The sequence below is a fragment of the Dendropsophus ebraccatus genome, chromosome 6 (genome assembly GCF_027789765.1).
Source record: "Dendropsophus ebraccatus isolate aDenEbr1 chromosome 6, aDenEbr1.pat, whole genome shotgun sequence".
Lineage (NCBI taxonomy): Eukaryota > Metazoa > Chordata > Amphibia > Anura > Hylidae > Dendropsophus > Dendropsophus ebraccatus.
The window spans coordinates 3392286-3407688 of NC_091459.1; the positions used below are offsets into that span (position 1 = coordinate 3392286).

The 15403-nt window shown below is 46.9% G+C and overlaps 1 protein-coding gene across 1 annotated transcript in view; it reads left to right on the forward strand.

Annotated features, from left to right (window-relative positions):
- Positions 1-7652: 7652 nt before the first annotated feature.
- The window catches only part of FGF12 (fibroblast growth factor 12), a 284469-nt gene continuing 276718 nt past the window's right edge, over positions 7653-15403 (forward strand). The window contains exons 1-2 of the mRNA XM_069974406.1: positions 7653-7733; positions 7814-7934. Of these exons, the coding sequence (XP_069830507.1) occupies positions 7922-7934 (13 nt within the window). The 5' untranslated portion in view covers positions 7653-7733; positions 7814-7921. The remainder of the gene's footprint in view (positions 7734-7813; positions 7935-15403) is intronic.

The window sequence follows — 15403 nt, forward strand, 5'->3', positions numbered from 1 at the left end:
GTCTTTTTTTTTTTTTTTTTAAATACAATGATAAGAAAAATAAATATTTTATTAAAACAAAAGAAATTTTCGGTCTATTTGCAGATGAGGTTATTTTTTGCATTTCTAACCCAGAAAAGTCCTTGGAAGGTGTGGAGGATATTATAAATGCCTTATAGTACGTTTACACAGGCAGATTTATCTGACAGATTCTGGAAGACAAAGCCAGGAATGGATTTGAAAAGAGGAGAAATCTCAGTCTTTCCTTTCTGATCCGTTCCCTGTTTATAGTCTGTTCCAGGCTTTGGCTTCAAAAATCTGTCAGATAAATCTGTCTGTTTAAACAACCATCTCAGAACAGAGCAAGCATTGGTGGCATCATGATCTCTCTAAGCACTGGGTTAACATAGAAGCTCACATTACGGGAAGCTCTAATCTTCAGGATCTACTATGGAGACATAGATTACCCTCTAAACTGTAACCCAGACTTGGACAATACAAGCAGCACTTAAAGGGGTATTCCACTCAGACATAATTTTTAATATGTTGCTGCCCAGGGTGGGACTAACAATTTCTTTCATACTTACGTTATTATCTATTCTCCTTCCCCCAGTTCTAAGCTGCTGCTTTCTGCTGAAGACACAAAAATCTGTGTGTGAGATTTCTCTCTGTCTCCCCCTCCTCCCTTCTAAGGTGGCTGATGTAAACAAGTCCCTGGTAGGCTGTATCTGCAACATTGTAACTTCTTTGTAATGCTGGGAGGGTTATTCTGAGGTCAAGTTGCTGATGAACTCACTGTAATTAATCCTCCCAGCATTACAGAGAAGTTACAATGTTGCAGATATAGCCAGCCAGCGACTGGATTATATCAGCTGTCTCAGAAGGGAGGGGGAGGAGGGGGAGACAGAGAGAAAAGCTCACATACAGATTTTTGTATTTTCAGCAGAAAGCAGCAGCTGGGAATAGGCCGGGTGGGGGGGGGGGGGGGGGGGGGGGGGGGTCTGGATAGCTGCTATGGGAGCAGGCAGTGCACCTAATGGTCTCACTGGACTGTGGAACAAACTACTAACTGCAGCGGATGGCACCAAGGTGGAAGGTAAGAGACACACTATAAGAGACACGCTATGAGACACACTAAAAGAGACAGACTATAAGAGACACATTATAAGAGACATACTATAAGAGACACGCTATAAGACACACTATAAGAGACACACTATAAGAGACATGCTATAAGAGACACACTATACACGCTATAAGAGACACACTATAAGAGACATGCTATAAGAGACACACTATACACGCTATAAGAGACACACTATAAGAGACACACTATAAGAGACATTACTATAAGAGACATACTATAAGGGACACACTATAAGAGACACACTATAAGAGACATTACTATAAGAGACATACTATAAGGGACATACTATAAGAGACATTACTATAAGAGACACACTATAAGAGACATACTATAAGGGACACACTATAAGAGACACACTATAAGAGACACGCTATAAGAGACACACTATAATGACACACTATAAGAGACACACTATAAGAGACACATTATAAGGGACACGCTATAAGAGACATGCTATAAGAGACACACTATAAGAGACATACTATAAGAGACATTACTATAAGAGACATTACTATAAGAGACACACTATAAGAGACATACTATAAGGGACACACTATAAGAGACACACTATAAGAGACACACTATAAGAGACATACTATAAGAGACATACTATAAGGGACATACTATAAGGGACATACTATAAGAGACACACTATAAGAGACACACTATAAGAGACACACTATAAGAGACATACTATAAGAGACACACTATAAGGGACATACTATAAGAGACACACTATAAGGGACATACTATAAGAGACACACTATAAGAGACACACTATAAGAGACACTATAAGAGACATCCTATAAGACACACTATAAGGGACACACTATAAGAGACATACTATAAGAGACACACTATAAGAGACACTATAAGAGACATCCTATAAGACACATACCTTCCTCCTCAGCATCTCCTGTACAATAGGGACATAACAGCAGGTTAGATCCATCTCACCTGCTGATGCGGCCGCGTCATCAGCTGCTCAGTCGCGATTGGCTGAGCACAGTTATGCTCAGCCCATCACGGCTGAGCATCGGATGACGCTGCAGAGGGCCGGCTGAAAAAGACGTCACTGACTGAAGATCGGAGACGGGTCGGCACGTAACAGGTAATGTATAGCGCACCACACTTCCGGGTACACGAGTGGGGGTGGTGGGACACACTATATAACAGCTATACTTACTGTATCCAGGTCCAGTCTCCTGAAGGCAGCTATATAACAGCTATACTTACTGTATCCAGGTCCAGTCTCCTGAAGGCAGCTATATAACAGCTATACTTACTGTATCCAGGTCCAGTCTCCTGAAGGCAGCTATATAACAGCTATACTTACTGTATCCAGGCCCAGTCTCCTGAAGGAAGCTATATAACAGCTATACTTACTGTATCCAGGCCCAGTCTCCTGAAGGCAGCTATATAACAGCTATACTTACTGTATCCAGGTCCAGTCTCCTGAAGGCAGCTATATTACAGCTATACTTACTGTATCCAGGTCCAGTCTCCTGATGGCAGCTATATTACAGCTATACTTACTGTATCCAGGTCCAGTCTCCTGATGGCAGCTATATAACAGCTATACTTACTGTATCCAGGTCCAGTCTCCTGAAGGCTGCTATATAACAGCTATACTTACTGTATCCAGGTCCAGTCTCATGAAGGCTGCTATATAACAGCTATACTTACTGTATCCAGGTCCAGTCTCCTGAAGGCAGCTATATAACAGCTATACTTACTGTATCCAGGTCCAGTCTCCTGAAGGCAGCTATATAACAGCTATACTTACTGTATCCATGTCCAGTCTCCTGAAGGCAGCTATATAACAGCTATACTTACTGTATCCAGGTCCAGTCTCCTGAAGGCAGCTATATTACAGCTATACTTACTGTATCCAGGTCCAGTCTCCTGATGGCAGCTATATAACAGCTATACTTACTGTATCCAGGTCCAGTCTCCTGAAGGCTGCTATATAACAGCTATACTTACTGTATCCAGGTCCAGTCTCATGAAGGCTGCTATATAACAGCTATACTTACTGTATCCAGGTCCAGTCTCCTGAAGGCAGCTATATAACAGCTATACTTACTGTATCCAGGTCCAGTCTCCTGAAGGCAGCTATATAACAGCTATACTTACTGTATCCAGGTCCAGTCTCCTGAAGGCTGCTATATAACAGCTATACTTACTGTATCCAGGCCCAGTCTCCTGAAGGCTGCTATATAACAGCTATACTTACTGTATCCAGGTCCAGTCTCCTGAACGCAGCTATATAACCGCTATACTTACTGTATCCAGGTCCAGTGTCCTGAAGGCTGCTATATAACAGCTATACTTACTGTATCCAGGTCCAGTCTCCTGAAGGCAGCTATATAACAGCTATACTTACTGTATCCAGGTCCAGACTCCTGAAGGCTGCTATATAACAGCTATACTTACTGTATCCAGGTCCAGTCTCATGAAGGCAGATTTTTTGGCTTGTGTTGGTTGTAAAATAGAGACTATACACAGAAATTCCGGCCAGTTCAGGGAGTCACTGCCTTTATGGCCTGGGAAAACATGGGACTTCCTGTTTTCTGACTCATTGAGAAAAAAAAGGGTTAGAAAGAAGGAAAAGCTGTGTTTTCCCTGATAACTAAAAAAAAAAATAAATTGTGTAAATGGCAAACTACTGCTGATTTAGATCTTGAAAGTTATAACGACAGTGACACTTTAAGTACCTTTAAATTGAACCTTTAACCCCTTAACGACACAGAACATACATGAGCACCCTGGCATCACTAGGGGCTTTCACCGGGGGGCGCGCAGTGACACCGCTCAGAACCACCGTGATCCCAGCTGCTATGTGCAGCCCAGGACTGCGGCAATTAACGGGCATGGTCCAATCGACGTACCCGCTAATTAGCCATTTAAATTCAGCTGTCAAAGTTGACAGCTGCATTTAAATGGCTGTGTTAACGTGTAGCTGGTGGTCTAGTGTGGGGGATCGCCCCCCCGCGACATGATCACAGAGAAGTGGTCCCTCCATCTGGTGATCCCCTCTCCTAATAAAAGTCTGAATCACCCCCCTTTTCCAATTTTATAAATCAAAATAAATAAATAAATAAACATGTTTGCTATCACCGCGTGCGTAATCACCCGAACTATTAAATTATCATATTCCTGATCTCGCACGGTAAACGGCGTCAGTGGAAAAAAAATCCAAAGTGAAAAATTGTGCATTTTTGTTCGCATCAAATCCAGAAAAATTTTAATAAAAAGTGATCAAAAAGTTGCATATACTTCAGCATGGTAGAAAGAACACATCATGGCGCAAAAAATTACACCTCACGCCGCCCCATAGACCCAAGGATAAAAGCGCTATAAGGTGGGGAATAATTTTAAGGAACGTATATTTCTTTTAAAAGGTTTTAATTTTTTAAAAGCCATCAAATAAAATAAAAGTTACACAAGTTACATATCGTTGTAATTGTATCATTTTTAGGAATATGTATTACATGTCAGTTTTACCCCAGGGCAAATGGTGGAAACACAACCCCCGCCCCTAATTAAACAAATGCATTTTATTTTCAATTTCACCACACATATTATTTTTTCCGGTTTCGCTGCGTACTTTATGCAAAAATTCCGCCTGCCATTACGTCTGCCAAAGTACAATTAGTGACGCAAAAAATAAGGGTTCATGTGGGTCTCTAGGTAAAAATACAACTGCTATGGCCTTTAAAACACAAGAAGAGAAAAGAACAGAAGTGCAAAAATGAAAATTTGCCCTGTCTTTAAAGGGTTAAAATAACAATACGTACAGGGAAAATGTATCAATGCTTTTACTACAGAGCTAAAAAAAAAGTTGCTGGTGTTTGCACAATGCTCTAAACTTTGTATACAAAACACAGGAAAAGTCACAAATTGTTGAGGAAAAAAAACAAAAAAATTTGCACCAATTTAAAAAATAAATATAAAAAAAAACAACAACACAAAACAACTTCCCCTTTATAACTTGTTACTAAGAAATATAAATCTGAGAATAAAATGAAAAATGGTCAATTCCATCTCTATATTACCCAGGGGAATGCAGGTGTGTGTGTGTATATATATATATACTGCATCACTATACTGATGATCGCACAGTTGCACTCTATTATATAATATATTATTAGGGTATGAATTCAGTTGCAATCTTTGTAGTTTATTCTTTATTATTAATGACTTTTTATATTTTTATTATATTTGTAGCTTTTTTTCCCTACATTTAGAGTCGGTGTTTACTGCTGTTTTTTAAAATATATTCTCGTGTACTCCTTGGGGGAGATTTATGAAAGGGGGTAAATATACAGCTGGTGTAAACTGCCCACAGCGACCAATCACAGCTCCTCTTATATCCTACCAGAGCTGAAAGCTGAGCTGTGATTGGTTGCTGTGGGAGCTGAGCTGTGATTGGTTGCTGTGGGAGCTGAGCTGTAATTGGTTGCTGTGGGAGCTGAGCTGTGATTGGCTGCTGTGGGAGCTGAGCTGTGATTGGCTGCTGTGGGCAGTTTACACCAGGTCTATATTTACACCCTTTCATAAATCTTCCCCCTTGTCTTTAGATTAATAATAATAATAATAATTTTATTTATATAGCACCAACAGATTCCACAGCGCTTTACAATGCTATGATTTCAGTAAACAGGAAGAAATGCTGGTCATTGTAGTCCAATTTTACACACATAGGGGTAACAATATGATGAAATCTCTCGTACAATGTATCAGAATGTTCAGGTTTTACCTTCTTCTGTTGTATCTGCAGGAAGTTTCATCAGTTATATAACACCCAGTATCTTACAACTACACAATCCAGCGGGGCTTGTGGTCCATAATATACGAATATAAAGCTAAATCCTACCAGCCCAGGTGTAGTGCATCCCCCACCTGCCCCCCACATGCCCCGAGCTCTGCCCCATCCCTCCCAGACCCCAGTGCATCCCCCACCTGCCCCCAATTCTGCCCCATCCCCCATCCCTGCCCTATCCCTCACAGACCCCAGTTCATCACCCACCTGTCCCCATCCCCCACCTGCCCCCTATCCCTCCCAGACCCCAGTGCATCCCCAACCTGCCCCCCATCCCCCACCTGCCCCCCATCCCTCCCAGACCCCAGTGCATCCCTCACCTGCCCCCATCTCTGCCCCATCCCCCACCTGCCCCCATCCCTCCCAGACCCCAGTGCATCCCTCACCTGCCCCATCCCCCACCTGCCCCCATCCCTCCCAGAGCCCAGTGCATCCCCCACCTGCCCCATCCCCCACAGACCCCAGTGTATCCCCCACCTGCCCCCATCCCCCACAGACCCCAGTGCATCCCCCACCTGCCCCCATCCCTCCCAGACCCCAGTGCATCCCTCACCTGCCCCCATCTCTGCCCCATCCCCCACCTGCCCCCATCCCTCCCAGACCCCAGTGCATCCCCCACCTGCCCCATCCCCCATCCCTCCCAGACCCCAGTGCATCCCTCACCTGCCCCCATCTCTGCCCCATCCCCCACCTGCCCCCATCCCTCCCAGACCCCAGTGCATCCCTCACCTGCCCCATCCCCCACCTGCCCCCATCCCTCCCAGAGCCCAGTGCATCCCCCACCTGCCCCATCCCCCACAGACCCCAGTGCATCCCCCACCTGCCCCCATCCCTGCCCCATCCCCCACAGACCCCAGTGCATCCCCCACCTGCCCCCATCCCTCACAGACCCCAGTTCATCACCCACGTGTCCCCATCCCCCACCTGCCCCCATCCCTGCCCCATCCCCCACAGACCCCAGTGCATCCCCCACCTGCCCCCATCCCTCCCAGACCCCAGTTCATCACCCACGTGTCCCCATCCCCCACCTGCCCCCATCCCTCCCAGACCCCAGTGCATCCCCCACAGACCCCAGTGCATCCCCCACCTGCCCCATCCCCCACCTGCCCCCATCCCTCCCAGACCCCAGTGCATCCCCCACAGACCCCAGTGCATCCCCCACCTGCCCCCATCCCTCCCAGACCCCAGTGCATCCCTCACCTGCCCCATCCCCCACCTGCCCCCTATCCCTCCCAGACCCCAGTGCATCCCCCACCTGCCCCCATCCCCCATCCCTCCCAGAGCCCAGTGCATCCCACACCTGCCCCCATCCCCCTATCCCTCCCAGACCCCAGTGCATCCCCCACCTGCCCCCATCCCCCATCCCTCCCAGAGCCCAGTGCATCCCACACCTGCCCCCATCCCCCATCCCTCCCAGAGCCCAGTGCATCCCACACCTGCCCCTATCCCTGCCCCCACACCTGCCCCCACACCTGCCCCCATCCCCCACAGACCCCAGTGCATCCCTTACCTGCCCCCATCCCTGCCCCTATCCCTCCCAGAGCCCAGTGCATGATGGTACAGTGCCCGGTCTGCAGCAGCTATTCCAGGCCACCTCTTCCCTGAGATCTCCCCTATGCTCTAGCGCTATCTCTCATGCTGCCAGTAGGGGGAGCCCGGCGGACATGCGCACTAGGGCTGCTGCCATCCATCAGTACATAGAGGCTGGAGTGGGCTGATCGGGCACTCCACCTGCAGCAGCACAGTCAGTGGACAGCTCCGCTCTGCAGCACCCCCACCCAGGTAAGAGGGACCCCCTCAGCCCCTGCCCTTCCTCCCTCCTCCTCCTCCTCCTCACCCCTCTCCTCTCATGCTTGTTGCAGATCCAGGGCTGCAGGGATCCACAGCCTCACCCGTCAGCAGGAGGAATCTGCAGGAGAAGCGGCTGCTGACAAGTTCCCACAACTTCCAGCCACTTATCCCCGGCAGCAATGGAGACCAAAGGTAGGAGAAGCCCCCAGGCTGTGTGAGGGAGGGATGGATGGGGCTGGAGACTGCAGTGCTGGGGGAAGAGGCTGCTGCTGCTGCTGATCCTGCTGCTGATCCTGCTGCTGCTGCTGCTGCTGATGATGGGTCGATCACACACATCCCAATGCAGCATTGCCGGGATAGATCCCCTCTGTTTGTGATCCAGTGTGGATCCTCAGCCATGGAGCTGCCTGTGTCATTGGATGTGCTGGGCTGCACAGGGGACAGGCTGCTGCTGCTGCTGGATAGTGCATCACTGCTCCATGCAGCATGTCTGGGCAGGGGGCTCAGCCCCTCACACCATCACAACATGGAGGATAAAAGTTCTTATAAATGCTGTGCATAGCCCTGACCCTGGGGACACCTGGCAGCCTGTAGTGCCTCCAGTGTGGCATTGCACACAGCATACTGATCATCCTCCCTGGCACATGATGTCACAGGATTGTGCACTCAGATTTAGGAACTTACCTGTGGTAGACATGATGAGGATGATGATGATGAGAGGCCAGTATATAGATGCTGGATGACAATGATGCAGGTGGATATGAGGCCTATGTTATTGTGGATGTGTTATTAGACTTACGTGGCAGAACGGCTTCAGCGTCCCTCCTGTGTGCAGACGTCGCTTTATATCGATGTGTAGGAATCACCTGGGAACATGGATACTTTATAACCCCGGGCAGGAGACATTGCTGCTCTCTAGTTTGGGAGGGGGAACCTCTCCAGGCATGATGGGAGTTGTAGTTTTGTAACAGCTGGAGGGTGGCAGCTTCCCCATCTCTGCTTTATACTGAACCACAATTCAGCAATGATGATGTAACCCCCCAAAACTTACCCTGAGAGTCAGCTGCCCCCCGGGACCTGATCTCCTGTCTCAGCCTTGTACACTGTCAGTCCTGAAGGTCACCCACTGAAAGTACATAAGTGATATATCACAAGGAATGGCGTGTAACATCATTATACGGCCACTATCGGCCCAGGCCTTATAGGAATGAAATAGATATTGTTACAGTATAATACTTCTTACTGGACGGGGAACTCTCCATGCAGGTATAATGCTCCATGTGTTCGGGTCTCCCCACCGTCATCTATCACGCTGCCAGGAACTGCCCATAACAAGGGAGGCCAAAGTGTGGCAGCGCCTGATGTTTACCTGCAGCCATGTCCTCAGAATGTCATATAATGTAATATAATATAATGTCATGTAATATAATATAATATAATATAATGTCATATAATATAATGTCATGTAATGTAATGTAATATAATATAATGTCATGTAATATAATATAATGTCATATAATGTAATATAATATAATATAATGTCATATAATGTAATATAATATAATGTCATGTAATATAATATAATGTCATATAATGTAATGCTGGATACAGGGGATGAAGGACATAGAGGAAATTCTATACAAACCCATGCCATAGGTGCCGTACCGTACAGAAGGATCAGGATGGATCAGGGAGATGGCAGTATACTCCAAAGCATTACACAGCATCAGGACAAAAATAAAGATGCTATGAATGTGACTTAAAGGGGCACTCCGGTGATTTTTTTTTTCTCTCAAAGCAACTGGTTTCAGAAAGTTATACAGATTTGTAATTTACTTCTATTCAAAAATCTCCAGCCTTCCTGTACTTATCAGCTGCTGTATGTCCTGCAGGAAGTGGTGTATTCTCTCCAGTTTGACCCACTGCTCTCTGCTTACATTTCTGTCTATCCACATCAGGAGAGGTTTTTTTTGCTGCTGCTCTGGACAGTCCCTGACATGGACAGAGGTGGCAGCAGTAAGCACTGTGTCAGACTGGAGAGAATACACCACTTCCTGCAGGACATACAGCAGCTGATAAGTACTGGAAGGCTGGAGATTTTTAAATAGAAGTAATTTACAGATCTATATAACTTTCCAAAACCAGATGATTTGAACCTCTTTAAGGATCCTTAGTATCTCTCAGCACTCTACAGGACACTGAATAACCATCTGGGGTGGACACAAACGTTACGTAAAGTTGGGGACAAACTAAGTATATTGTTATTTAATGGAATTACAAGTAGGATCAATGTAGAGAAACTTTACTTTGGATAAGATCCTAAAACTATAACGTTTTCTTGGGTTATAAAACATTGTCCTGAGGTTCCTCTTTCATAAATGACTGTGGAATAAATATGTGAACGTCTGCAGGTGCGACAAGGAGAAGCAAGGTAGTAAGCTATTCCCGCACGCTAACATGACCGCATATTCCTGATTCATTCACTATAGATGGACGGTATTTTACGGATTCACTCGTTATTGTTGTATATTTCTGATTCATTCACTATAGATGTATTGTGGTGGATTATTATTATTATTATTATTATTATTGTGGATTATTATTATTATTAGTATTATTGTGGTGGATTATTATTATTGTGGTGGATTATTATTATTATTATTGTGGTGGATTATTATTATTATTATTATTATTATTATTATTATTATTGTGGTGGATTATTATTATTATTATTATTATTATTATTGTGGTGGACAGTTTATGGTTAGATCTGCTGTGATACAGGAACTCTCTAGTCATTTATTTATCTTTATTTGTTTATTTCTTTATTTTTGTTTATTAGTCAGTGTATTTTTTAGCCAGATGAGCGGTATCCATAAAAATGTCAACAATATAAAAACAAGAAATAGAACTATGACCTCTAGTGCTGAACTGACTACAGCAATCCTCTATCCTCTCCTGTGCGGTACATTTATCAGGTTACTGGTCTCGGCTGGATATGAGTTTCTCCCACTATGATGAGCGGGGCTGAGGAGTGGGGTGTAGGAGCGGGGCAGGGAAGCAGGGAGGATGAGAGGGGCTGAGGAGCGGAGCAGGGGAGGATGAGAGGGGCTGAGGAGCGGAGCAGGGGAGTGGGGAGGATGAGAGGGGCTGAGGAGCGGAGCAGGGGAGGATGAGAGGGGCTGAGGAGCGGGGAGGATGAGAGGAGCTGAGGAGAGGGGCGGATGAGAGGAGCTGAGGAGAGGGGCGGAGGAGCGTTGCAGGGGAGCTGGGCTGAGGAGTGGGGCTGAGGAGTGGGGCTGAGGAGTGGGGCTGAGGAGTGGGGCTGAGGAGTGGGGTGTAGGAGCGGGGCAGGGAAGTAGGGAGGATGAGAGGGGCTGAGGAGCGGAGCAGGGGAGCGGGGAGGATGAGAGGAGCTGAGGAGAGGGGCGGAGGAGCGTTGCAGGGGAGCGGGGCGGAGGAGAGGGGCGGAGGCGCGTTGCAGAGGAGCGGGGCGAAGGAGCAGGCGGAGGAGCGGGGCAGGGGAGTGGGGAGGATGAGAGGGGCTGAGGAGCGGGGAGGATGAGAGGGGCTGAGGAGCGGAGCAGGGGAGCGGGGAGGATGAGAGGAGCTGAGGAGAGGGGCGGAGGAGCGTTGCAGGGGAGCGGGGCGGAGGAGAGGGGCGGAGGCGCGTTGCAGGGGAGCTGGGCGGAGGAGTGGGGCGGAGGAGTGGGGCGGAGGAGTGGGGCTGAGGAGTGGGGCTGAGGAGTGGGGCTGAGGAGTGGGGTGTAGGAGCGGGGCAGGGAAGCAGGGAGGATGAGAGGGGCTGAGGAGCGGAGCAGGGGAGCGGGGAGGATGAGAGGAGCTGAGGAGAGGGGCGGAGGAGCGTTGCAGGGGAGAGGGGCGGAGGCGCGTTGCAGAGGAGCGGGGCGAAGGAGCAGGCGGAGGAGCGGGGCAGGGGAGTGGGGAGGATGAGAGGGGCTGAGGAGCGGGGAGGATGAGAGGGGCTGAGGAGCGGAGCAGGGGAGCGGGGAGGATGAGAGGAGCTGAGGAGAGGGGCGGATGAGAGGAGCTGAGGAGAGGGGCGGAGGAGCGTTGCAGGGGAGCGGGGCGGAGGCGCGTTGCAGAGGAGCGGGGCGAAGGAGCAGGCGGAGGAGCGGGGCAGGGGAGTGGGGAGGATGAGAGGGGCTGTGGAGCGGGGAGGATGAGAGGGGCTGAGGAGCGGGGAGGATGAGAGGGGCTGAGGAGCGGAGCAGGGGAGTGGGGAGGATGAGAGGGGCGGAGGAGCGGGGCAGGGGAGCGGAGCAGGGCGGAGGAGCGGGGCGGAGGAGCGGGGCAGGGGAGTGGGGTGGAGTCATTGCCTTCGAGCAGATATCGGGTCTTGTTTGGAATAAATAACATGAAGGGAGCGAGACCGAGACTTTTAAAACGAATTTACATCAGTTAAATTGACATGGATAGAACGGCGCCGGCGTGGGGAAGCCGGCCGGGGGTGAAGCACTGTAGGCGGGTCAGCTTTACTTATGGACACCAGTCTTTGATGCACAGTCATGTGACTTAAGCCACACCCCCTTTACAAAGACCACGCCTCCCCCTTCTCCGGAACAAGGTGGAAAAGTGTCACTAAATCATCTAAATCTGCTGCGATATGGTACGTGTGAAGCTACCCCTAACAAACATGAAGAAAAGCGCCGTTCAACACTTAGAATTCCGATAATAAGTGAAATTTCTTTTCCAGTGGTTTTACTGTATGCGATAAGATGCTGGTAGGCCGAGATTTATCACCGCTGCTTGTACTCGTAGGTCATGAAGTTCATCTTTCTCCATCCCTTCACCTTAAGGTGGTTTGTAGTTCTCTATTCCTCCCATGGAGATTTGTGGGATTGAGGACAGTTCTTCTCCTCCATACCCCCCCCCCCCCACCTCTTTAGGTGAATGGGGTCAGCTGCATTGCTTACCAGTCACTATGGATGTAATTGTAGGTATTTTTTTTTTAAGGACGTCTCTCTGCAGAAAATTTACATGAATTATTTTAATGGGTTTAGAAGAAAGTGTTTTGGGATTTTCTTCCTCTGAAATCAATGGCGCTATCATCCGTGCGCTGCGTCTGGTAGCATTTTTGTAATACTAATATCCGCATGTGATAGAGAATAATGTTACCAGCCTTTCTCCTATTACCATTCAGCAGCGCTAAACAGATAGTGATACAATGGGAACAAGGTGCCTGTCATAACGTCATCTGCAATGTACTATGTCCTTCTATAGCAACCAGCCTAGTATATACAGCAAGCTATAGAGGGAGATACAGGATATGTATAACTGGTGCTGATATGTATGCAGGATGGATATATATATATATGTGTGTGTGTATATAGATCCTGATATAATATTCACCTATCCTTTACTGTGACCGCTGAGCTGCCCTCACACGGCTGTATTATTCGGTCTATGTACCATCCACCATTGGGGACAGTGTCAGCCCCATCCTCTTCTATGGGCCCCTGCTATGTCTATATGTCCCAGAGCTCAGACAACAAATAAATAGAGCAATGATGGGGTCCGGATTGGGTGTCCAGGTGCCTCTGTGCATGGTCCATGGGGGGATGTGCTCTCCTTGCCCTTCAGGTCTATGGGTTAATTTTTTATTTTTTATTTTGGGAAACCCCCTTAAATGAAGGTGAATTATTCTCTATAACTCTCGTGTGGACGTGTGGTTCGGGCAGCGGGTGTTCAGCGTCTCTCTGTAGCGCCACCACAGATGAAAGAAAGTATTACACAATTCTCTATTAAATTAAACACATTTTAGCAAAAATTAGGATCTTGCAAAGAACATCCTAAATATTTCCTAACTGGGTGTATGAATGTTTTTAATGTCCATTAAAGGGGTCCTCCAGCGCTACAAAAACATGGACACTCTCTCCCAGAGACAGCACCGCTCTTGTCTCCAGTTTGGCTGCAGGTTTTGTAACTCAGTTCCATTGAAGTGAATGGAGCCTTAATTGTAAACCGCACCCGAGCTGGAGACAAGGGTGGTGCTGTCTCTGGAAGAAAACGGCCATATTTTTGTAACACTGGATAATCCCTTTAAGGGTTTACAGCAGCCCATGAATACACGTTACATGAAGGAGCTATTAGAAGCCTTTTCTTTATAAAGTGCTAGAAAATATTGATACAGACCGACGGAAGAGACAGATGTACGGTACGGAGACTGACGGACGGACTGAACTGTCATCAGCTGTCACTCATACATAAGCTGCTGCTTCTATGAATACAATGAAAAACAGCTTGTGAGTATTCTGCATAGTACAACATAATAAAATAAGAGGGACGTACCCCAACAGCAACGGCCGATACTTAGAGGGTGCGAGCACGGAATCCCCAGGGATTAATAATAATAATAGTAGTAATAATAATAATTCCTTGAGTTATAGAAATATTTAAATATATAAAAAACTGAACCCTGTCCGATATGCCGAGGAACAATACAACAAATAGCACATAAACTATTCAGAAACCCTGGACACATCTGCAGCCTTTTCTCTGATTAGTAAATTGATGAATCATCCAAAGATTATTGCTATATCTGCCCCGTCCTATCAGTCCCCTGTTTCTCCAGTAACCCGGCCCCAGTACTGAGTAGATGCTGAGAACGATGTCTTCTGATGCTGGTCTCATATGTGAATGTAGCCGCTAGACTTCTCCATCCCAGTCGGGCTTGATTGACACCTGGGAGTGGCTATGAGTAGTTACAGGGTGCGGGCGCTAATCTCTGTGGTTTTTTGGTTGTTTGTGAATTGTTACATTACATGGAGCACCAACCACCTGCCTGCTTCTGGTATTATTGGACATTTTAAAGGGGTTATCCAGCACTACAAAAACATGGCCGCTTTCTTTCAGACACAGGTAGACTCTTGCCTCCAGGTTGGGTGCAGGTTCTGTAACTCAGTTCAATTGAAGTGAACGGAGCTTAATTGCAAACCACACCTGACCTGGAGACAAGAACGGTGCTGTCTCTGGAAGAAAGTGACCATGTTTTTAACACAGTATAATCCCTTTAAATCAATGTTTTTTGGAGTTTCCACATAGAACGAGTATTGTTGCTGAGCGGTCCTTGTAGGAGTAGCAGAATATCTGAATGTTACAGTGACGTCTCCCACTACCTGCTTTCAATTTTAAGAGCACAAAGTTTAGCTGGAATCCAGTTGTTCCGTCACCCGCTCATTATCCCTCCGAGTATGAAGCTGATTCACGAGGAGGATGAAACAGCCGCAGCTCCAGCAACAGAGAGAAGGAGATGGACGGCGGACGTTCCTGTGATAGCCGAATATACAGCAAAAAGACAGATTGGAAGATTGTTTTTTTTAGGAAGCAAGAGCTAGTTCTAGCATGATATATATGTTCTAGCATGGTATATATGTTCTAGCATGGTATATATGTTCTAGCATGGTATATATGTTCTAGCATGATTATATATGTTCTAGCATGGTATATATGTTCTAGCATGGTATATATGTTCTAGCATGGTATATATGTTCTAGCATGGTATATATCTTTTAGAATGGTATATATGTTCTAGCATGGTATATATGTTCTAGCATGATTATATATGTTCTAGCATGGTATATATGTTCTAGCATGGTATATATGTTCTAGCATGGTATATATGTTCTAGCATGGTATAT